Below are 25,200 nucleotides of genomic sequence, written 5' to 3'. Positions count from 1 at the left end.
CCTGAAATCTGACCCCCCTCATTGGGGTGGAACTTTCTCAGTGTCTTCCCCTCAATAAAAAAGGGCTTCAGAATGTCCTCCTCCTCTTTTTTGTCTGCCTCTCTTGTGGGGGCTGGAGTAGAAGGGCCTTTGCTGAAGAATCCCAAGAAAAAGATATTGTCTCTGCCTTGATGTGATTTTTCCATGCCAACCCAATTCACCTGCGGTGATCCTGAATGACTTAGTCGCTTGTCACGGCATGCAGTACCTGAGCCCTGTGCCTGTGATGTTCTTTCCTCTGATCTTCACATGTTCTCTGCATGTTGTCATTCTATACTCCATTTACGTATGTCACCTCCTCAGAGAGGGCTTCCCTGACTGCACAAACAACAGTAGTCATGAACTCTCACCTCACAGACATCCTATATCTCTGGTTCCACATTGTGTTTCCCATTCCTAAATCATTGATATTTCATTAATATCTATTGAATTTATGATCTCCAATAGTCATGCAAACAACTCCACACCTCGTGTTTTATAAAATCAGAGTGACAAATCCTCATATAAACTTGTGAGGACTACAGGAGCCAGCTCTGTCTAGCCCTTGTATATTGTCTGGCACATTGTAGGTATTGAGTAGGTGCTGGCCACCTGCCTTGGCTTCTCTTGTATTCTTTGACCATAGTGGCAATGCAAATACAAGACAGCAACTCTTTGGCTAATAACAGAATTGTTTTCTCTTTTGTCTTCATTCCTCTTTCACCTTTGTGAATCCTTCAGAATAATTACCAACCATTACCTCTCTTTTTACACACCTGCTTCCTTGTCACTTTTTTCCCTTCATCTTTAAGAGAAGCCAAGGTTAAAACAAAAATTTTATGGGAAGTCCTCATAACATTTTTCTGCCCTCATCGCCTTTGTGGATTGTATGTTTAAAGAACAATCAAACTAGAAGTTTGCTTGCCAAATTGATCTGAGGAAATTGAGTCTTTCAGATATGTACAACAAAGCAAACCAGTCAAGTACACTAGCTACAAAGTGTCCTGGAGGTTCTGCTAACAACTCAAAAGTTGATCAGAATATAACCAAATTTCCCATTCTGGAATGAGACAGTATCTTCAAAAAAGATCCATGTTAGCCCATCATATTATCTTGGGATACGCACATGGGAAAAAACTTCATTGACAAGTTCTTAAGAACTGAAACTTTACCGATATGTTTTAAGAACTATTATATTAAGAACAATTAATCTTATACATCTCAAGATTCAGTTATTATCAAATATAGAAGCCCAGAGATTGCAACAAGTTAAATTAATTTATTTGATTTAATCATTGTCAAAAATATCATCCTTGGAGCCATCATATGTGGAAAGCAAAGATGAAAGAAATTTGGAAGTTCTTTTCAAAAATTTTACTGATCTCTCCAGAATTTTTAAACATTATATTAATATTAAATTATTTAAGTTATTGAATTATCTTATTCTATCAATATTTTACTAGGGACTCCTGAGTGCCAGGGTATCATTATATTTTTAAAAAGATTTGAAAAATGTGATGTGTCAAAATCAGTTGGTAAGACTTTTATTAGTATTTTGTCTCTTCCTTGCAGATCCAGAATGCAGAAAAGAGAGAGAAAGAGTACTTTTCTGAGTAGAATCCAAGAAGATACTTGGACACCCTCGGTGGCATTTATACACATTCTCATGCTAGAATCCTTCCCCTCATCATTCAGACTCCTGATCCTGACTTTTGTCAAGTACATTTAAGTCTCTTTACTAAAATTCTATAAGAGTTGCCTCATAGAATTTGTCCAGGGGCTCAAAATTAAAGTCCAGGCAGCATTAGTATCTAAGGAGATTTTTCCAATTATCTCCGAGTCTTGACCAAGAGCATCTGTGTTATTGGTACCAAGTGTCTATGCCTAACAGGAAGATGGGCAATCACTCAGCAGTAAACACATTCCTTCTGTGGGGATTTTCCAGTTTCCCAGACCTGCAGAATCTCCTCTTTGTAGTGATTTTTCTCCTCCCATGTGACCATCCTACTTGCAAATGTGTCCATAATGGTGGCCATCAAGCTCAGTCACAACCTCCACACCCCCATGTACTTTTTCCTCTTTGGCCTGTCCTTTTCAGAAACCTGTACCACGATGGTGATCATCCCCCGCATGCTAGTGGACTTGCTCTCAAAGAGCAAGACAATCTCTCTTCCTGAGTGTGCCACACAGATGTTTTTCTTCTTTGGTCTGGCAGCCAACAACTGTTTCATCATGGCTGCCATGTCCTATGACCGTTACACTGCCATCCACAACCCACTTCATTATCCCGTCCTGATGACAATAAAGATCTGCTTTCAGCTCATGATGGCCTCCTGGGTGGCTGGGTTCCTGATTTCTCTCTGCATCACCATTATTATATTCAACTTATCTTTTTGCGACTCCAACAATATCCAGCACTTCTTCTGTGACATTTCACCTGTGGTTCACCTTACTTGTGATTACACTTCCCATGAAGCAATGGCTATTTTTGTGCTCTCTGCCTTTGTGTTGGTGGGAAGCTTTATTTTAATTATGATTTCCTATGTCTTCATTGTGTCCTTAGTTGTGAAGATGCCCTCTGCAAAGGGGTGGTATAAGGCCTACTCGACTTGTTCCTCCCACCTCACGGTCGTGTCTATACACTATGGATTTGCTTGCTTTGTCTACCTGAGGCCCAAGAACAGCGATTCCTTCCATGAAGACATGCTGATGGCTGTCACATATACAGTGCTGACACCTCTGCTGAACCCCATAGTTTATAGTCTAAGGAACAAAGAAATGCAGATAGCCCTAAGGAAAGTAGTAGGCAGTGTAATTAAATTTTTTTCTTATTTGACAAATAAAAAAAATCTTAATGATTTTAAAAAAACTACTGCACACTAATGTTTAAAACTGAAAAAAGTGGTTTATTTAAACAGTAAAAATCATCATTATGTATATGAAATAATTAAAGTGCTAATTGATATATTCTAGCCTCACCATTTTCCTACTGAAAATATTGCAGTTTTAAGATGTTTTTAAATGTCACACTATGTACGTGTGTGTGTGCGCGCACACACATGTAGTAAACATGTTAAAATGCTATGAAATGCTATATTTTTGTGATATTATTTGCTTTGGGGGAAAAGAAGATTTTATATTAAAGAGAGATGGTAAGAAAGAAAGAAAAAGGAAGCAGGTAAGAAAAGAGGAGGGGGAAGAAAGAAGGAAGTGAAGAAAGGAAGGGACGATGGGAGGGAGAGAAGGAGAAAGAATGAGAAAAAGAGATAACTCTTGTAATTAATTTTAACACAGTACAAACACATATAATTTGAATTAAATGTGACGATAGGAGCATCATCCAGAGAAAATTAAAGTCAACTTAAGAGAATAATTTGTTCAAGTCTATTCAAACACATTTTTGGAATTAGAATGGAATGGATGAATTTTGGGGGATGGAGGGACAGCCAAAAGAGCAATAGACTTTTTAACATACCAATTTCTGTAGACAATATTGAGAAATCTGTAAAGAGCTATTCTTCCTAATTCCTTAGAGCATAAATTAGGCCAGATGGTTTAACAATTATTTGGTTCAAATTCTCAAGGAACAGATAATTTTAAAGTGCTTAGACCATGGAGATAATATTATTTCAACTGTCTTAGACCAAGAAGGTAAATAACTTCTAATTTTTGGACCTCATAATGCTAGAAAGTGCTGTGCATTGCTGCCTTCTGATTGTGTCTGTGATAGTGAGGTTCTGAAATGAATCGTGGGAAACCAGATGATGAAAGTCCACATGGTGATAGCGAGTGTGCAGTAGTGTATTATTGTGGGTTTGAATTGCATTTGCCGGATGATTAATGTCCAGCAACTTTTCATCAATTTATTGACCATTTATTTATCTAATTTGGAGAAATACATTTCCAAGTCCTTCCCCCACCATTTTTAATTAGATTATTTGTTTGAATTTTAAGCATTTTTATAATGATAAATACACATTCCTAATCAGATATAGGATATGAAAATATTTTCTCTCATTCTGAAAATTGTTTTTCTACTTTCTTTATTTTTCTGCTTTCTTTATAATTTCCTTTGGAATGAAGGAAATTCAATTTTAATGAGGTTCAACTTATATGTTTTTCTCTTTTTGTTCATACTCTTAATGTCATAACCAGGAGTTAAGTTGGACTCATATCATACAAAAAAAATTAACTCAAAATAGATCAAAGCCCTAAATGGAAGATATTAAACTACAAAACTCTCATAACATGGGGGAAAAGTCTTCCCAATCTTACATTACATTGGTTCCTGGCTAGGAAGGGATCTGGGTAGGCCCCTTGGCTGATGTTAATGTTCTGCATGATAAGAGCTGCTCATGTTACACAGGCAAATGCATTTATCAGTAGACAGTGATTATACACTGAAGACACGCACGTTTCACTTCATGTAAATTTGCATTAAATTTCATAAGACTTAGAAAACTGAAAGCCAAAGAGAGAACTGCAAACTCCAGACCAACCTGAAGTAGGTAGGGATCACTTGGACCAACCAAGCAGAACCTGCTACAGTGTTACAGATATGCTTATGAGCAGGCAAATACTGATATGCACCTATCAGGAAAAGTTGTTTAAAAGCCATGTGATATTTTAGCAAATAGGAATGGAACTAGCAAGTATTAACCATTTATTTTCTGATGGGACTGTATTTATAGCATTTTAACCCTGTCTCCCCCAAATAATACTTAGGAGGAAATAGTTATAAGGGAGAATAAATTATTTGCACTTAAGTATACAGTAGATAGAGCTTGGATATGAATGCAGGTCTAACTCTGCCCAGTTTTCTATCCAATTGAAAAATAGACACCACTATAACTCCAGATCTAATTTCTGGTATAGTTAGGTGATTTCATTGTATTAAAAGAACCAAGCAGGAAAGAATAATATATGTAATATAATTATGTGTGATATATAATTATATAGTACATTTATATAACATATATAATACACTTGTGTATTATATAGTACATTTATATAATAATAGGTTATATATATAGGTTATACAATTTATATATGTAAACAATTTACATAGATTCATCCATAATTTAATGGTTAATTTACTATAAATTATCATCAATTAGATTTTTTGTTTCCCCCCATTTTCCCTTTAACCACTAAGTGTACACACATTTGATTTTGTAATTATGTAATTGTCACCTGTAAAATCAACAAGCATTCCTTTGATGAAAAAAAATTAAGGAAATAAGATTTCATGTATATGTAGGAAATCTGGAAAGCCATTTACAACCAGAAAAAAAATGAACCTCATGAATGTCTAATTTATGAAAATTTTATTATATTTCCTATCACCTGTAACTCAATAAAACATACTCTTTTGTTTTTCAGACAATTAAAAATATCAATTACTTTTTCAAACACTGTAGAGAAGCTAAATCAAAGTTTACTTTTTTTTATTTTGATTGATTTGAAAAAAATAGAGTTTTCCTAAGATTTGGTAGTAAATAGCTACCATTTTTCTATGATTGAACTTTGCTTTATGAACAGGAATTAAGTGAAACTTCCAGAAATATTCTCTAGTTCAGCCTGGTGAAGAATGCAGTTCCAAAATGATCATTATTTTGATCACTTCTTGAGACTTCGATTGAGTAACAATGTCCTGACTTTTCTTATGGCCAGGGGACAAGAAAGTCTGTGAAGTGACCTAAATTGAAGAGGCAGCCACAAATTGCTGTAGGTCTCATTGCCATCTCAAAGAAATATGCTCAACTCAGCCCATTACATCATTCTGCAAGGGTAGAGACTGACAAAACTAGGAAATAGGGTTCCTGTCAGTCTACAGAATTAATATGTATAGCCCAAGGTTGAATGTATCACAGAATACTAGACAGAAAACAACTCCTTCAATTTTGCTTCTCAGGATCTGACTGGAAGTAATGGGAATAATGACATATGACATTTTCCCAATCACTAGTTACTTTGAATATATGAAAAAATAAAATCTATCATCAATACAAATGGGAAAAGGATGTCACCCAATCACATTGAGAGTTTCAAAACCTAGATATGACAATTACTCTCAAATTTTTATTTTCTCTTCTTGGAAAGATTTGCTAAAACTTGAAATGGGAATGCGCAAGCGTATATAACTCTTTTTTTATAATTAGCACATGATAATTATACATAATAGCAAGGTTCATTTTGACATAGTTGTACATGCACGAATATAATTTGCTCCATATTAATCCCCAGTACTTCCACTCTCCTTCCCTTCCTCCCTTCCTCTCTTCTTGGTCCTCACCTCTACAAATCTTTCCTCTACTTGTTTACAGTTTTTTAAATTAGTGCTTTATAGACATACATAAAAATGGAATTCACTGTGGTGTATTCATGGATATACATAGCATAATTTGGTCAATTTTATTCCACAGTTCCTCCTTTTTCCATTCCCTTCTGTCTCCCCCTCAATCTTCTTCCTCTACCCCATTGATAGACTTTGATTTTCATGCCCTCCTCTTTTTCTTGTTTTCTAATTTTGCTCTAGATTTCACATATGAAAGAAAACTTTAGATCCTTGACTTTCTTAGTCTTGCTTATCTCATTTAGCATAATGATATGCAGTTCCATCCATTTACCAGCAAATGACATAATTTTATTCTTTTTTAGGACTGAGTAAAACTCCATTGTGTATATATACCATGTTTTCTTTATCCATTCATCTGTTGACAAGCATCTGGGCTGGTTCCATATGTTGGCTATTTTGAGTTATTCCACTATTAAAATTTCATAATAGTATGCTGACTTTAATTCTTTTGAATAAATACTAATAAGTGGCACAGCTGGATCATATGGTAGTTCCATATGATTGGTTCCTAGTTTGGGGAGGATTCTCCATACTGCTTTCCAGGGCTAATTTACAATCCTATCATCAAAAGTATGAGTGTAACTTTTCCCCCACATGGTTTCCAGCATTTATTACTTGTATTCTTGATGATGGTCATTCTAATTGAAGTGAGATGGATTCTCAATGTAGTTTTTATTTGCATTTTCTGATTGCTAGGAATATTGAACATTTTTTAAAGAATTTTATAGTCACATATTTCTTCTTTTGAGAAATATCTGTTTAGTTATTTTGTTCATTTACTGATTGGATTATTTGGGGTTTTATTGGAGGTTTAGGTTAAGTTTTTTTAGTTCTTTATGTATTCTAGATATGACCCCCCTGACAGAGGAGTAACTGGCAAAAATTTTATCCTTTCATAGGCTCTTTCTTCATGCTCTTATTTTCTTTGCTATGTAGAAGTTTCTTAATTTGATGCTCTCTCTCTTATTGATTCTTGGTTTTATTTCTTGAGTTTTAGGAGTGTTAAGGAAGTTAATGCCTACAACAATTAGTTGAAATGTTGACCTTGTTTTGTTCTAGCATTTGCAAAGTTTCTGATCTGATTCCTAGGTTTTTTATCCTTTTTGTGTAGACTTGTGGGCAGGGTGAAAGATATGAGCCTTTTATTTTTATATATTTTTTATTCTTCTACATGTTGATATATAGTTTTCCCAGCACTATTTGTTAAAAGGCTATATTTTCTCCAACATGTTTTTGGCTCCTTCGTCTAGTATTAGATGACTGTATCTATGTGGGTTTGTCTTTGTGTCTTCTATTCTATGCCATTGGTCTATTTTGATGTCAATACCATGATATTTTTGTCACTATACCTCTCTATATAGTTTGATATCAGTTATTGTGAGTTCTCAAGTATCACTCTTCTTGTTCAGTATTGCTCTGGCTATTCTGGATCTTTATTAATCCATATTTCCTTAATAAAATATTAGTAAACTACATTTAAAAACACATTAAGAAAATAGCATACCATAATCAAGTGGGTTTCATCCCAGGGATACAAAATTGTCTCAGCTGGTTTTTGTTTCCAGTTAACAATGGTCTCATTCCCAGTTTAGAATGAGTTGAGAAGTGATCTAGTCCTAGTCGTAGAAGAATTGTAGTGATTCTTTAATGTTTGTTAGAATTCAGCAGTGAAGATATCTGGACCTGAGTTTTTCAAATGGGAGTTTCTTTTTATTATTAATTCAGTCTCTATATTTTATGGGCTTATTATTTCTTCTTGAATTAGTTTGGTAGTTCTTTTCTCATGCTTTCTAAGTATTTATCCACTTAAGTTAGTTTTCTAATTTATTTTCAGGAACTCATTCTCTTTCTTTCTTTTTCAAGTGTTTGGTTCTCAAACCTAGAGCCTAGAGTACATGTGTTCATGGTAGGCAAACTCCCTACCATTGAACTAGGCAAGTTCCCAGCCCCTCTCTTTTATTCTGATCCTAACAATTTGAGTTTTTTCTTCCTTGATCTTTCCTTTTATCCAATTCCACTGACAAAATCTTGATCCAAATAAAATTCAACTCTCTGCCTTCATTACATCTACATAAACAGATAAATTTGTGTAAAAAACAAAACATAATCATCTTGAATGGACTTTCCCAATTTTAATATTCTGAGAATATAGGGGCTGCTGGGAATGTCCAAGGCAGTGATAGATGATGAGAAAAACTGAAGTCAAGATCTCACATGAATCACAATGAAATTCACTATTACATATAATATAACACACAAGAAAATTTTAAAGAATTTTTCATATGAGTCAAATACTTAATATATACAGCTCACTACCTGTCATCACCTTGAACTGTCTCACAGGTAGCTACCCTATTAGTCATCTTGGGTTATTGTATTTTGGTTAAAGAAGATATGAATTCAAAATTGCATATTAAGTAAAAAATCAATCCAATGTTGACTTCTGGAAGGCTACATGTGGAATCCTCTTCTGAATAATTTTACACACTGTGTAAGAAAAATAAAAATTTACATTTTTTTCTTTCATGCTGTTTAATCCCTAAACTCTAGTGGAAATACAAATTCATCTTATGAATTCATATACTTCATTAGGATACTGAACTAGCCTCCAAGGGGAAGAAGTGACCTCTTCTTTCTTAATACAAGTAAGGTGTGCACATGATAATTTTGTGCCATTTGGGAATAAGGTGATTGACCTAAATGAGTCCTCTATTATATATAAGTCAGGGTTAGTTCAGGAGAGTCACAATTCCTAGTTATTTTGAGCAGGAAATAATTTAATTCAGATAATATCATATTTAAATATTATTGGAAGGACCCAAAGAAGGAAATTTTAGGAGACTTCAATCAAACTTTCAATTTCAAAACTACCATTATGGCCAAACTACAAAGGTCCAGAAATGTGCATACTATTTCTTCTAACACTTAAGAAAATTGGGCTTCATGTTGAAGACATCCAATGTCGATGAGTAAATAGAAAAATCACATAACATGTGTTAAGATTAATCTGTTGTCTCTATTTTTATTAATGCACAATCAAGTTCCTAAAAATGCTACTTTTTGTTTAAAAAATGTGCTCACATAAAAAAAAACAATTGATGAGTAAATGCAGAGGCTTATAACTCAAATAATTTTAAGTTAAAAAATGAAAATTAGTCTCATTAAGAGACAGCATTTTTAGAACTATTACAACATTTTCAGTGAGATTTTATGTAAGGAATCAAGAATTTTTAATTTCAGAGGTAACAGAAATATAAAAAACAAATTGTTCAAAAGATACTACTTAGAAGTGTGCAGCATACAATTCCAAGACTGAAAAAAAATCTAAGAATAAAGATGTGACTATTTCCACAGGAGTCAGTTCATCCCAGTCAGTGCCCAGTAGGCAGTCCTTCAGGGACTCAAGGTATTTGGTGAAATGGATTCCAAAAAGGGAGCAGCTAGTAACTAAGGGAGAACCTCAGATATCTTCTTGGGGTGGCTGCATCAGGCTTGCACAGAGGAATCCTGTCAGACTCAATCAAAGGATAATAGATTTTCAACCACATGCTCTACTCATTCCAACCCTTAGTCTGTTGTAGAAAATGGAAACCATCTCTTTCACACCAAGGTCTCAGAATACTACTCTTTATTTTACATTCAAGAGGTTCCAGATGCTTCCACAGCTTTAATTCTAAAGCCTACACTCAAAGAACACAGAACTTGTGTGCAAATATTTTTACTTATAGGTACAAGAAATGGTAGGTAAAGGGGAATAAAAGGAAGAGAGGAGGTTTGAGAATAGGAAGACAGTAGAATGGATCAGACATAACCTTCTTGCGTGCATATATGAATACACCACCAGTGAAACTCCACATTATGTGCAACTGCAAGAATAGGATCCTAATTAGAATAACTTATACTCCATGCATGTTTAATATGTCAAAATACACTCTGCTGTCATGTATATCTAAAAATAACAAAAATTTTTAAAAAGAAATGGTAGAAAGAGAAAGGATAAAGCAAGCTTATTTGACTAGATGTTCCCATATTATTAAATTCACATTTTTTTACACAGAAAATTATCTTAAGAATGGGACAATGAAATTTATGGGTCTAGAATTATTTAAACATACACATAATTTTCTTAGTATATTGTTCTTTCACCTGCAAGAGGGGGTCCTCATTATATTGTATTTATTATTCAAGTCAAATTTTTCAGGACCACCAATGAGTTCTAGTCATCAATTTTCTCATAGCCTCTTTAACCTCCTTGTTTCTGAGACTGTAGATGAGGGGATTCAGCATGGGGATCACCACTGTGTAGAACACAGACACCACCTTGTTCTGGTCAGTGGAGTAGCTGGACTTGGGCATCACATAAATGAAGGTAATGGTCCCATAGAACAGAGTGACCACAGTGAGGTGGGAGGTGCAGGTGGAGAAGGCCTTGTGGCGCCCCTCGGTGGAGCGCATCCTCAGGATTGAGAAAAGGATGTAGACATAAGAGACAGCAATAACAAACACAGTGACCACAATGATGGAGCCTGAAGACATGGCTGGAATTATTTCTGAAGTAAAATCATGAGAACAAGAAAGCTTTAAAAGTGGTGAATAGTCACAGAAAAAATGATTGACTTTATTGGGTCCACAGAAAGACAGACTTAGTAAACAGCCAGTAAATGTCCAAGCATTCACACATCCACCTAGGTAGGAAGCCCCCACTAAGAGCATGCAGACTCCAGGGGACATGTGGGTGGAGTAGAGCAGGGGCGAGCAGATGGCCACGTAGCGATCGTAGGCCATGGCAGCCAGCAGGAAGCACTCAGCTGTCCCAAAAGTCACCACAGAACAGAGTTGAGCTACACAACCAGCCACAGGAATAAAAGTTCCCTTCCTAAGGAAGCCTGTGAGCATGACAGGTGTGACTGATGAGGAGTACCCAATGTCTACAAAGGCCAAATGGCAGAGGAAAAGGTACATTGGGGTATGTAGTTGAGAGCTGCTTCTGATTAACATGATTATGGTGACATTGCCCACTAAGGTGACAACATAAATTCCTACAAACACAACAAACAAAATGGTACAAATTATAGCATTCTCTGTCAACCCCAAAATAATGAACTCTGTCACCATTGTGCAGTTTCCAGTCCCCATTTATATTGGGAATGGTCCCCACTGAAAGAAAAACAAGTAGCTGTTAGAGTGGAATAAAATAGTATCCTTTGCATACTTACTTTTACAATCATTGTATAATGTAAATTCCCAAAACATAAACACTCATTTGCAAATTTGGGGAAAAATATTTTCATATAATACCTCATGCAAAAACTTGATAAAATAAATGCTCATCAATTCATGGCCAGGAATATGCACAACCCTCCCCCCCAACCCCACCCGCCTTTTTAAAACACACTCAAATCATGTGTGGGTCATATTGTTAGTTCAGGTGTTCTGGGAAGAATAAAGGTGAACCAGAATAGAACAACTATTTTTCTTTTCTTTCCAGAAATCAGTTGATTTCAAGAAATCACTGGCCTCGATACCTATGTGCTCAGCCAGCCACATTATTACCTTTCGATTATTAACAAAGGTACTTAAATCCTGTATATGTAACATAACTGATAAATAACTATTATTATGAACACCATACACTTATGTGTCTGAACTTCAAAGTGCTACTGTCCTTATCTTTGTATGGGAGATAAGAAGGAATTTTGCCAAAGCTGAACAAAGTTTAACCTTTTAAGGAAAATACCAGTAGCTTATTTTGGTGTCATTATGGCACAGAAGCAACATGTCAGGCAGAAATGCCATGAGCTTTGGAGCCTTACAGACTTGGGATCCGGCTCCTGCTTTGTCACTGACAATCTATGGAATCTTAGACAATTTGTATAAACTATTCAATACCCATTATTACTTTGTTTTTTTAAAAAAACATACCTCACAGGATTCTTATTTTTAATAAGACAATATATGTAATAATAACAAGCACTGATAATAGAAATATGGGTATGAGCAAAAAATAGTACCTTAAAATTACCAATTCTTAACTTCTAATATATAAATGAGAAACAAACCTTTCTGTATCAATAGAAAGGGAACACTATTACCTGTAGATGTATGTACCTCAACAATAAGAACAACTAATAAAGAATTTTCAGTGTAAAGCAAGGCTATATTTATGAGAAGTTAGATCTTTTGGGATATAACCTCTTGAGTACAATTACTAGTGTGTGAAAATTCATTAGGATGATGAAAATTGCAGATGCACATTCCAATATAAAAGGATTGTCTAATAGTAATGGATTTTTTGTGTGCATTAGACTTTTTTATATGAAAAATTCTGATGGATTACTAAAACCATTCTAATTATACTTACAAGGGTAAGCAAAGGTACAGTGTCCTAGACACAATTTCAATTAAATATAGAAATCTTTATAGAAGAATTAAGTGCTTATGAGATTTTTGTATTTCTAGATGGTTTTACCTTTGCTTTTTAATTGAACTCTTTATTTTAAAATAATTGGAGAGTCACATACAATTGTAAGAAATAATAACAATTCAGAAATCCTATATTCCTTTTACCCAATAATAACATATTGTAAAATTATCATGCAATATTCCAACTAGTATATTGACAGTGATACCATCAAATGTAGAATATTTACATCACCATAAAGATCACCCATGCTACCTTTTATAACCCAATGACTTTCCTTCCATTCTCATCCTCTCCTTAACTTCTGGCAACAGCTAATATGTTCTCATTTCTATCATTTTATTATTTCAAGACTTTTTAATTATATAATACCCTGTTAGTTAGGCATCTAGTTCATTTTTCTTTTAACAATTTTTTCCTTAAAATTTTTGCACTATACTTATACTACTATACCTTTTCTTTACTGATGTAATTTTCCCAGTGATAACTCTTGGCAACCATTTACCTTCAACCTTCTTCTCCCAACTCCAACCTAACTTCAAGTGGTCCTTTCTCCCATTTTTTTCCTTACAGGTTGTTGAGAAGATACATAACCTATTCCTACTATACTAAGATTATATTTGATAAAATACTCTGGGCAAAATTATAAATGTATACAGTATCTGTCTCACATGAATTCTTCTTTCTGTTAAGAATGGAAGATAAGGGAAGTGATACCAGGAAGATGGTGCTGGCGATTGAACCTGGGGGTACTCTATCACTGAATGCATCTTCAACCCTTTTTACTTTTTATTTTGAGACAGAGTCTCATTAAGTTGCCCAGGCTGGCCTCATACTTATTTTCCTCCTGCTTCATCCTCCAGAATCACTGGGATTACAGACATAAGCCCTCATACCTGGCAAGTATAGAGATTTCTGTATAATTAAGATTATCAGCCTAAAATAGTTATAACTATAAGATATTTTATAAACCTTATGATAATTGCAAAGAAAACACCTATGAAGACAAAAAAAGAGGAAGGAATCAAAGAATGTTACTATAAAAAAATCAACAAATCATGAAGGAAGACAGTAGAACAGGAAAAGATGAACCATGAAAGAGAAAATAATTAGCAAAATGGCACTAGTAAGTCCTTACTTATCAATAATTACTTTAAACATAAATGGACAAAAATCCATAGTCAAAAGATAAATATTCATCCAAAAAGCTGTCAGAATTAATAAAGGAATTCAATAAAGTTGTAAGATCAAAAACAAAAATATCAGCTGCTTTTCTATACATTAACAATGGACTATTTGAAGAGAAATTAAGAAATAATCCTATTCTAAAATAGTCCAAAAGAGTAAAATGCATAGGAATAAACTAAGGAAAGAAAAGATCTGTACCCTGACACCTGCAAAACATTGATGAATGTAATGGTAGAAAATATAACCAAATGAAAAGGCATCTGTGTTCATAGATTGGAAGACCTAATATTGTTAAAATGTTCACATTACTCAAAGCAATTTATAGAATCAAGACAATCCTTATCAAATCCCAATTATATTCTTGCCATAAGTGAAAAAATTAATCCTAAAACTCATATGGAACCACAAGGACTCCAAATAGCCAAAATAATCTTGAGAAAAAAGAACAAAGCTGAAGCATCATACTTTCAAAATACCTTTACAATAATTGAAACAGTATGATACTGGCATAAAGATAGACATATGATCAGAAGAATAGATAGGAATTTCATATATAAACCTTACAGGCATGCTCAAATGATACTTAAGTGCCATGACTACATAATGGAGAATGGAAAATCTCCTCAACAAATGGTATTGGGAAATTAAATAAGTGAATATAAATGGATCAAATTAGACCTCTATCTTATACCATTTGCAAAACTAAACTCAAAATGGGTAAAGACTTAATGTAAGATTGGAAACTAAAAAATTTCTTAAACAAAACATAGGGGGCAGCTTCACGACATTGCTCTGGGCAATGATTTTTTTTTTTTTTAATTGACCCAAAGCACAGGCAATGAAAGCAAAGATAGACAAAAGGACTGTGTCAAACTAAAAAGCTCCTGCTCAGCAAAGAAAACTATCATCAGAGTGAAAAGGCATTCTGAGAAATGAGAAAATATTTGCATGTACCTGATAAAGATTTAATTTCCAAAACATATAAGGAACACTTTTAACTCAATAACTAAAAAAACCCTCTAATAACCCAATTAAAAATGAACTAAGAAGACATATAAATAGCTACATAAAATTATATCTCTTCCAAAGAAGACAAAAATAGCCACTGGATAATTAAAAGATGATCAATGTCACTTGTCATTACTTGAATGTAAATCAAGTACAAAATTAGATATTGTCTCATGCTTGCATAAATGGCTGTTATTTTTTTAAAAAGACAAGAAATGTGTTCATGGATATGGGGAATTTAGAGTCTGTACACCATTGGTGGGAATGAAAAATGGTACAGTCCCCTGCTGCAGTCTGGCTGGGCACAAATCAGGAGCCACTCAAGCAGGGACAAACTTTATTTCCGAACTCCCTGGAACACCACACACACGGCCTTCTCCCAGGACACACCACACACCAACCGGAAATCCCTCCTCCAGACCTTCCCCAAGCAACGCCCCCTTGCCTGACAGTAAAGGTCAAATATACAATACAATCAATCCAGCATCACAGCAATTATATATAGCTTAACTCAAGTCATCATCTCAATGGTTTGCTGGCATCACCTTTCAAACATTCCCTCTGGCAAATGCCAGGCGTCATTCTGACCCACTGTGGCTCTCAACAGTCCCCCCCAAGGAATACAATATAAGGGTTCATTTAAAAATTAAGAATAAAAAACACTGTATGATCCAGAAACATGTCTTCTGAGTATTTGTCCAAAATAATTGAAATCAGTATTTTCTGGATTCAATTAATCCATGTTCATTGCAGCACTGTTCAAAATAGCTAAGATGTAAAGACTGACTAAATCGCCTTTGACAGGTGAATGGATAAAGAAAATGTGGCATATACATACAGTGGAATTTTATTCAGCTTAAAAGAAAAGGAAATTCTGTGATATGCAACTTCAATGTCCTTTAAGATATTATGCAAAATGAAATAAACCAGTCACAGAAGGACTGGTGCTACATGATTCCACTTAAATAAAGTATCTAAAATAGTCAGGTTCACTGACTGAAAGAATAGAATTGTGGGTCCAACACCTGAGGGTGGAGGACATGGGGAGTTACTCGTCCATAGGCACAAACTTTGAGTTAAACAAGATGAATAATTTTAGTCACATACTCTACCACAGAGCTACACCCTTGACTCTTGAGTAAAGATAGAGATGTCAGAGTTACTATTTTAATTGGCCATAGCATAGATTAAAAAAAATGATTTAACATCAATTCAACAAATGTCTGTTTTATGCCTCCTGTATTTCTAGTACTGGACCATTAAATATGGATACAAAAACAGTCATAGAGACTGTATCTTCACACCAGGGAAAGAGGAAGATTTTTAAAGGATTTTTAAAAGAAAAGTAGTAGTAGTAGTCAAGAGTTGTGAACAAAATGTTAGTGGAAAGACAGGAATGAAAGGAATTTAATTCTCCCAGATGTGATCTGGGATGTTTTTATGGACTCATTGACTACCTATTTGTGTCACTCATCAGTCACAGTCACGTTAGGTAGGAGATAGGGCATGGGAAGTGATATACCTAGCCTCGTTATCTCATTAGATTAGAAGCCAGCTTGTCACAAGTTATGAAGGATTCATTTCTGTTTTCTGTAAAAATATCAGGATGTCTGTATGGCCTGGCCATTAGTTGATGTTGTAAAGCTGATTGGAATGCCTGCCCGTGCCCTGGACTCACCCAGGTCCGGTTTTCCCTGACCAGATAACAACCCTTTCCTAAACCTTAGTGACGCCTCATAAATTCTGGCCTTCCCTGGCCGGACAATGACCCTCTCTGAGTCTCTAAGATCTCCATAAATTCTGATGCCGGGGCCAACAAAAATGTAAACTTGTGTTATGCTCCTCAGAGTGTTGTTATCTGTACCCCCCCCTCCTTGTGTAACTTTTTGGGCTATAAAACTGGGCCACAAAGAAGCCTCGGGGCTGTCTTGTTCCCGCCGTTTTGGGAGGGAAAGGCAGCCCGGCCGGTCGAAATAATAAGCTTGCTTTAATTTGAATTTAATTGGAGTCAGTGGTCTTTTCTTGCGTCCTGGTCTAACAGAAGGAACAGAAAAAGCAGAAGGGAGGTTGCCACCCCCCTGACACTCCACCTGAAGCCCAGCCTCTGAGACAAAACTGGGTCTTTGTGAGGTTAAAGGGAAGCAGTTAGATGACCACAAGGAGAAATTCAAGCCCCTGAAGGGAAAGCCCTTTATATGAAATAGCCCGAGGGACTGACCTAAATTTAACTCTTTGCTTGTCAACATATTTTTAGCATTTCAATTTGTTCCTCTTTTATGCATTTTCCAGGGGAAGGGGGCAGGCAGAAACTTACTATTTTACAGTATAAAAGAAATTGTGTCAGGTTCAGCTGTCAATCAAGGTGCCAATCAACCCCAAATCCACACAGGAGAGAAGTGGAGAGCTAGCACATACCAAAAAAAGCAATCTCCACTGCGTTGATGGGAACTTGAGCTACTTCACAGCTCGGCCCACTCCCAGTACACTCCCAGATTATACTTTTGCTTTCAATAAACCCTTCCTCGCTAACTTCTGCTGTCTGGCTCAATTCTTTGGTGGAAAGGCCAAGAACCTGGACAGTCATGTTTTTTTAAAACCTAAATGAACTGTCTTTCTAGGACACAAGGAACCTCACAACATGTCCATTTCCTAATTTGTTGAAGTCAAGATGTTTGAGCTGCTAGATCCTCCAAATGTAGATCATCAGGCTTAGCCTTTTTCCAAAAAAGAATTTCCTATGGACTCTCCAATTCAGGATAAAAGGAACCTGACTTTTAACCTAGTGAATATTGTGTTATGTAGCCATAGTTAAAGAACACCACAAGCTAATGGTGGTGATGACAAGTGAACAGGCAATGCAGAAACTATATATGTCAGAGTCTTAAAAATGTTAGTGTAACCTTTATTGTTCTATTTGAAAGCACACACAATAGTGGACCAGAGTAGATAACAGACAGAGAAAGAGAGAGTTATTATGTCTACCAGTAATCAGTGTAACGCATATCATGTCTAGGACAAATCTATAAAATATGGGAAATAACTGGTTGTGGTGGCACAGGCCTCTAATCCCAGTGACTCAGGAGATAGACAGGAGAATTGCAAGTTCAAGACCAGCAATTTATCCAAGCCCTCAGCAACTTAGTGAGACCTTGTCTCAAAATGAAAAATAAAAATGACTTAGGATGTAGCTCAATGGTAAAGCATCCCTGGGTTAAATCCCTACTACAAAAAAATGTAGAAATATATTATTTTTAAAGTTTATGTCACTTCTATGAAAATAATATTGCAATTCTATTGGATGCATCTTTGTAAACCAAACCCAAATTATCTCTAAGTGTAGGTGGCATGCATACCTGGGCCACTGAATATGGCCACATTTCAGCAGTGCCACAAACTGCTGCAAGCATATTAGTCATTTTAATCTAAAAATCAACTTAAATTATAGCAAAATGTTGTGATTTATTTTTTCACATCATTTAATTAAAAATAAATGAAACCCCTGAGTATTTAGAAAATATTTCGCTCAGACTTTTACATAATCATGTACACATTTTAGTTCTCTGTCCCAGTAGGTGAGTACATTTAATTCTCTCTCCAGTGAATTGTCTGTGTAACTTTACAAAACAAGTGCAGTAATTAATTCGTAACTTCAAGTGAAGTAAGTAATTTGGGGCAATATCCCGAATGACCAAAATGACACTTAAATATGGCTTTGCTATACAGCAACAATTCCTTGGAGCCTCTCCCCACTGTTTCAGTAGATATTTAACTAGTTTATACTTCTTATTTTTTTAACAACATAGAAATATTTCATTCTCCTGTACGTTCCAGAAATAACAAATTACTATTTCAAAGAAACTGTTAGAAATTGAGGACCTATTTGTTATTCCTCTACTTTGAAAACAGGGCTTGGTGTTTTATCTACATCATACAAATTAACACAAGAATCACATGAGGTATGTATCTCCTTTTTTACAGATAAGAAAACAGAAAATCAAGAAATTCTTATAATATTCTCATGATTCCATATACTATAAGAAGTAGAGTTAGAAACTAATGCCAGGTTTTCATGGCCCCAAAGTCCATGATATTTCTACACATCACTAAACTAAGAGCTGGCCTTCCCATGAACATTTAAGTTATTTATAGATTATGTTATTACAATCAGTGTTGTAAATATCCATTTATATATTTCTTGTGCACATAGGGATTAGACTTGCTCTATGGTACACAAGCAGGAATCTAATATCTGGCACCATAATCCAATTTTAGAAATCTGACACTTAATCCTATGTGATGTTGATAGTATACAATTTGACAGAATCTTTGGCTCAGAGCATGGTTGCTGATAGTTACATATGCATTTTTAAAAATATTCTTTAGGGGCTGAGGCTGGGGCTCAGCAGTAGAACACTCGCCTAGCATGTGCAAGACCCTGGGTTTGATCCTCAGCACCACATAAAAATAAATAAAATACAGGTATTGTGTCCAACTACAACTAAAAAAACATTTTAAAAAATTATTCTTCAAATAGGGGTTTTTGAAGGAAAATAAAATTATTCTAAAGAATATGCTGGTCTTTAGATTATAGTCTTGGAAAATGATGAACGTGACTAGCATTCTCCCCTGTCTTTGCTCATGTGCTATATTTCAGAACCATTATTCTGAAATGCTAATTATAATCTTTCTTTCAATGTAATTTTCTCACTTTCCTAGCTAGCTACAACACCCTGACCTCCCTAATCCTCCTGCTTGTGTCAAGTGCCCTTACTACTTATTTCCATACCATTGCTTATTGGAACTGGCAAAACTAAAAATAACCTAATGCAAGTCACCAAGTATTTCTATTTAGTTATAATGCTAGTCCATAATGTCACCTAGACTGTTATTGCTTCACACAATCCCATAAGCATAAAAAGGTATGATAAAGAAATAATCTAGGACACATTATGAAATATCTCATAACAGTACTAAAAATTCTGTTTGGCCTTTCCATCTTGAATATAGACACGAGCCAGCTCTTGGTATTGATTATAATAATTAACAGTATGATTATTATTCCAAGAAAGTGAGAAAGTCAGAAAGAAAGAGATATCCAAGTCAATTCTATCTTTATTGGCCCAGTAAGCATAAATAGAGAGAGCATTTACTAAATAGAGAACATAGGGCAGAGGTACATTGGGATGGGAATGGAAAAACTAAGAGCTGGCCTTCCCATGAACATTTAAGTTATTTATAGTTATCTTATTACCATCAGTGTTGTAAACATCCATTTATATATTTCTTGTGCACATAGGGATTAGACTTGCTCTATGGTGCACAATTAGAAATCTAATATCTGGGTTCTAAGATAATTGAGTTTTCAATTTTAATATTTTATAGAATTTGAAAAGAAAACTTGTGTACCCAAAGTATTCTATAAGTGAAACAAAATTTGCCATTTTTAAAAACTTAACTGCAAGCTTATATATATTTAGGTGCACACATTAATCATGGGGTCATTTCAGCCAGTTAAACTGCCTCTGGTTCTGGTTTTGGTAGGCACCATTAAATGGAGACATGGAGACTGAAAACAATACGGCAGTGACAGAGTTCATCATTTTGGGATTAACAGACAATCGCACACTATGTGCCATCCTCTTTGTGGTTTTCCTAGCAGTGTATGCAGTGACCATAGTGGGGAATATCAGCATAATCCTGTTAATCCGAAGCAGCCCGCAGCTTCACACCCCAATGTACCTCTTCCTCAGCCACTTGGCCTTTGTGGACATAGGATATTCCACGTCAGTTACACCAATAATGCTCATCAGTTTCTTAAGAGAAAAAACTACTATCTCTCTCACAGGCTGCATAGCCCAGCTCGGCTCAGATGTCACTTTTGGGACAACAGAGTGCTTTCTCCTGGCCACCATGGCCTATGACCGATATGTAGCCATCTGTTCTCCCCTGCTGTACTCCACCCAGATGTCCCCACTGGTCTGCTTCCTTCTGTTGGGGGCATCCTACCTGGGTGGTTGCATGAATGCATCATCATTTACAGGCTGTTTGATGAACCTGTCCTTCTGTGGCCCAAATAAAATCAACCACTTTTTCTGTGACCTCTTCCCACTCCTGAAGCTTTCTTGTGGCCATGTTTACATCGCTGAGATTTCTCCTGCCATCTCTTCTGCCTCTGTTCTGATAAGCACATTGTTTACCATAATTGTGTCCTACATATACATCCTCCACTCCATCGTGAAGATGCGCTCCACCGAGGGAAGGAACAAGGCTTTCTCTACCTGCACTTCTCACCTCACCGCAGTCACTCTGTTTTATGGGACAGTTTTGTTTGTGTATGTAATGCCCAAGTCAAGCTACTCAGCTGATCAGGTCAAAGTGGCCTCTGTGATCTACACAGTGGTGATCCCCATGTTGAACCCTCTCATCTATAGTCTGAGGAACAAGGAAGTGAAAGAGGCCATGAGAAAATTGATGGCTAGAAGACATTGGTTTTCTTGAATTAAATCAGATATAAATCCACAAATAACAAAATCAATGATTTGGGGGACATTGGTGCTTGATATTTTAATGATATTTCTCATTAACTTAATTACTTCATGTCAGCGGACTGCTCCTTGTCAATATGGAAAGCCAATGTTTATTTCCATTTTTTGAAGTTAAATGTGTCATTTACACGATCAGCTGCTGCATTCAAAAGAAATATGGATTTTACAAGGTAAGAATACTTCAGAATATAGTTGCTACCTTGAAATCTTTCCTATTTATCAATTACAGAGTCCTATTTAAATAGAGACATTTCAAAGATCAAATTTATTGAAAGTTTTATCTTGTAAAATAACATTTGGGAAAGAAATGCCCAGTAGATGTGTAATAATCAGCAACATTGACAAGTCAGGTAGTTCAGGTCACTTTCTTTAAGGTCCTTCCTAGCCATGAGCAATGGATACTGACATTTTTGGAAACAGTGATGTTGATGTCTCAGAAAAAAAAAAAAACCTACTTATTTTCCTTTTAATTAAACCAAAGCAAAAATGAATGATTCTGCTCTTGGTCCTTATGAGAATCAACTCAGATAGCACAGAAGAAACTAAAGTGAATTTCAGCTGAGGTTTATTATTAAGTCTTCATAGATCAGTTCTAGAATAGAACTTTGGAAGCAGACATTTCATTGGACTTCCCTGAGTAATAGCTGATATACAGAAAATTATGGTTCAAGCCAAAAAAATATATTTGCCATGCACTTCTGTATCTCTCAAGGGGTATCCAGTGTCACTGCTTCTCCTACTGCGCTTTGCAAAACTGCTCAAGATGTAGTCTGGTTATGGCAATTGCCTCTAAATTGATTCCCTGCCTCCTGTGTTAACTTCTTCTGCAATAATTTCTGATTCGCATTTAAGCTGATGAATTTTTTATTAGTAGTATAGCAAGACTGTTGGACAAATCCTGAGACAGTGTGAAGGGACCATTTCACAAGCTGACCTCCCATTCCTGGGTTCTTCTCTGACCAGATCAAGGGATAGTGCCTCTTCTTCAGCCTAAAAGCCATTGGTCCTATGTCCCCATTTATGCTTGTTTACCTGCATCTTTATGGACCCATAATCCTTCTCAGAGCAAAACTTCTGGAGCTAAAGACACCACAGACATGGCCCTAGGCAAACAGAGACCTCTCAAGGCATGCTTTCAGCCTGGTTTCCGACGGGCCGTCTTAGTGTTGTGGTGGGAACCTGCACTCGGCTGGTTGACGTTTTTCACAGGCTGCTTCCAGCTGTCCTCTTCACCTTGCCCTCCACACCTGGCCCTTCAACACCACCTCCCAATGGTGCCTTGAGTGACCCTATCTTCTCCCATGAGGTCAATGGCCATCTGAGTGGTCTTTCTTGAAAAACACATGAACTTCTTCACTGGCCTTTTCCCCAGATTCTCATTCTCAGTGTGCTCTGACCAAATTTATCATATTTCTTCCAAAGCTGCTCTGTCTCCTCCATTTCCTTTCTCAGTAAATGTCACTTCTTGGTGAGACTGGTATTCCAAAAAACTTGGAGTAGTCCTCACTGCACACCTTTATACATGGCTGGCCTCATTCCTTCTCTTTCCTTCTCTTAAAAGGAAAATATTTATGTATTGACCTCATTTATCTAAGCCCCTTTTGTTTGGAGGTTAAAATGCTTCCCAATTAATTATGATGACTCTATGCCTGGATTGGCCCTGTGTGTTTCAACTCTAAACGATTCAAGTAATTAAAATCATCCAGACTTAAGAGATGTGGATGCATTTGTCTTGTTAAGTCCTTATTGTTCAGGTTATAGATCTATGCTCGTTTTACTCTCAGAAGTTTTGAATCAATTGAAGCGTGAAAATGAAATGAAGATATATGGAAGAGCAAAATAGTACCTGTAGAAATGAAAGAGATGACATTAGGGAACATGCTTTTTATTTGTGGACACATGTTTTCATATTCTGTTGTTCTTCTCTTTTGGTTATTTGCACTGCTGGGGATCAAACCCAAACCCTTGTGCATGCTAGACAAGGGTTCTACCATGGAGCTAAACCCCCAGCCCTGTTTTCATGCTCTGAATCCTAGAATTTGATACTCTCTCCTTCTCTGTCACTGAACAGACATTCAGGTCTTTCCATTGAAACTATTTTTACCCATCAGCTTACAACATGGCCCAAAACAGTCATAAGCACTGAGGGCAGGCCTGGTCCCAAGAGAAAGGGGGAAAAAGAAGGGCTGGGATGTTGTTTAGGGGGCAAATCATGTCTTCTCAAAATTCATATATTGAACTTTTAACCCTTAATGCTTCAGAATGTAACTGCATTTGGAAATAGGTTCATTACAAATTTAATTTGTTAAGATGAGAGTTTACTGGAATAGGGTGGATTCCTAATACAGTATGACTGATGTCCTTGAAAAAAGGGGGATTTTGGACACAGACATCATGCAGGGAGAATGCCATGCAGAGATAAAGATGGAAATCTGGATGATGCTTCTATGTGCCAAGGAATGCCAAAGACTACCTTCAAATTTCAGAAGCTAGGAGAGAGACATGGAACATATTCTCTCTCACTGCCCTTAGAGGGAACCAATCCTGCCAACACCTTGATCTTTGACTTCTAGCCTCCAGAACTGTGAGATAATTATCACTTTGTTATATAGCCCTAGTCAAATAATACAGTTGCATAACTAACTTTTTCCCTTAAAATTCACCGTCAATTCATCTAATCCTGGAAGAGGAGGGCATGAAGGCTTGGAAAGATGCCAGGTGTGAGTCAGTAAGTGAAGATCAATATTCCTGTTACGAAAAATCAAAAACTCACTTCAAACAATTTTATTAAAAGTTTTCAATTACTACAGATCATAGGCAGGGGGAGGAATTTTAAAAGATTCTGATCTGTTGTGTTAAAAATTTCTTAATCTATATAAATTTCTGAGAAACATTCCCCTTCTGAAATGGATTGGGACTTAGGGGCTTATAAACATTTCTCAAGAATTTATAAAATATTTACTGTAGCAGGGTATTGGAGAAGATTAAAAACAAAGGGACAAGAGGGGGCCATGAAATCATTGTATATTATTTTTGAGATGGTGGTAATATAGATGCATACATTTGTCAAAAGTCCTGTATGTGTATTACACTGCAATAAAGTTGTTTTTAAGAAGATTCTACAAGAGAATTCTTTCTTTCCCATTTTTAACTAAGGCTACAGGTATCACCTACCTGCCCATGTGATTAATGCTGTTTCTTCACTATTTCTCAAAACTGTTGCTTCCTCTCCTGTTATACCTCCCCTGGTTTTCTATAAGTTTATGCTCTTTGGTATTCTTAATTCCTTTATTTTATGCTATCCTTATACCTGCATAATTTTTTCCTCCTTAAGAAATATTGTTTTTCATTTTCATGCTAGTCTACTGGTGATGTTTTTTTGCTGTTGTTGTTTGAGGGTTTTGTTTTTACCAGTTAAAAATCTTAGAGCACTTATAAAATTTCATTGTTTTCTAGTTTCAATCATTTTCCTTGAAAGTCAATTATCAATCTTTTTTCTTTTGTCTTTGTTTTTGTTTAAGGGAATATAACTTTTATCTTCTCCTGGAAACTTATAGTTTCTCTCTTTCTCTGTTTTTTAAAATGTTTTGTTTTAGTTGTAGTTGGACACAATACTTTTATTTTATTTTTATGTGGTGCTGAAGATGGAACCCAGCACCCCA

General features: G+C 35.8%; 2 protein-coding genes and 1 pseudogene across 2 annotated transcripts; 2 read left to right on the top strand and 1 right to left on the bottom strand.

Moving 5' to 3' along the window:
• Positions 1-1,913: 1,913 nt before the first annotated feature.
• Positions 1,914-2,901, top strand: LOC144254245 (olfactory receptor 10T2-like; annotated as a pseudogene).
• Positions 2,902-10,573: 7,672 nt separating this feature from the next.
• On the bottom strand, positions 10,574-11,512 carry LOC144254412 (olfactory receptor 5P80-like). Its single transcript, XM_077797571.1, has one exon. It carries the CDS (start codon positions 11,510-11,512, stop codon positions 10,574-10,576), a length of 939 nt encoding a protein of 312 aa, XP_077653697.1.
• A 9,040-nt stretch (positions 11,513-20,552) lies between these two features.
• LOC144254411 (olfactory receptor 5P4-like) lies at positions 20,553-21,491 on the top strand. The gene has a single exon (XM_077797570.1). The coding sequence runs from the start codon at positions 20,553-20,555 to the stop codon at positions 21,489-21,491; it is 939 nt and encodes a 312-aa protein (XP_077653696.1).
• The last annotated feature ends 3,709 nt before the right edge of the window (positions 21,492-25,200 follow it).

Source organism: Urocitellus parryii, chromosome 4, assembly GCF_045843805.1.
Source record: "Urocitellus parryii isolate mUroPar1 chromosome 4, mUroPar1.hap1, whole genome shotgun sequence".
Lineage (NCBI taxonomy): Eukaryota > Metazoa > Chordata > Mammalia > Rodentia > Sciuridae > Urocitellus > Urocitellus parryii.
This window is presented reverse-complemented; position numbering and strand designations above follow the sequence as displayed.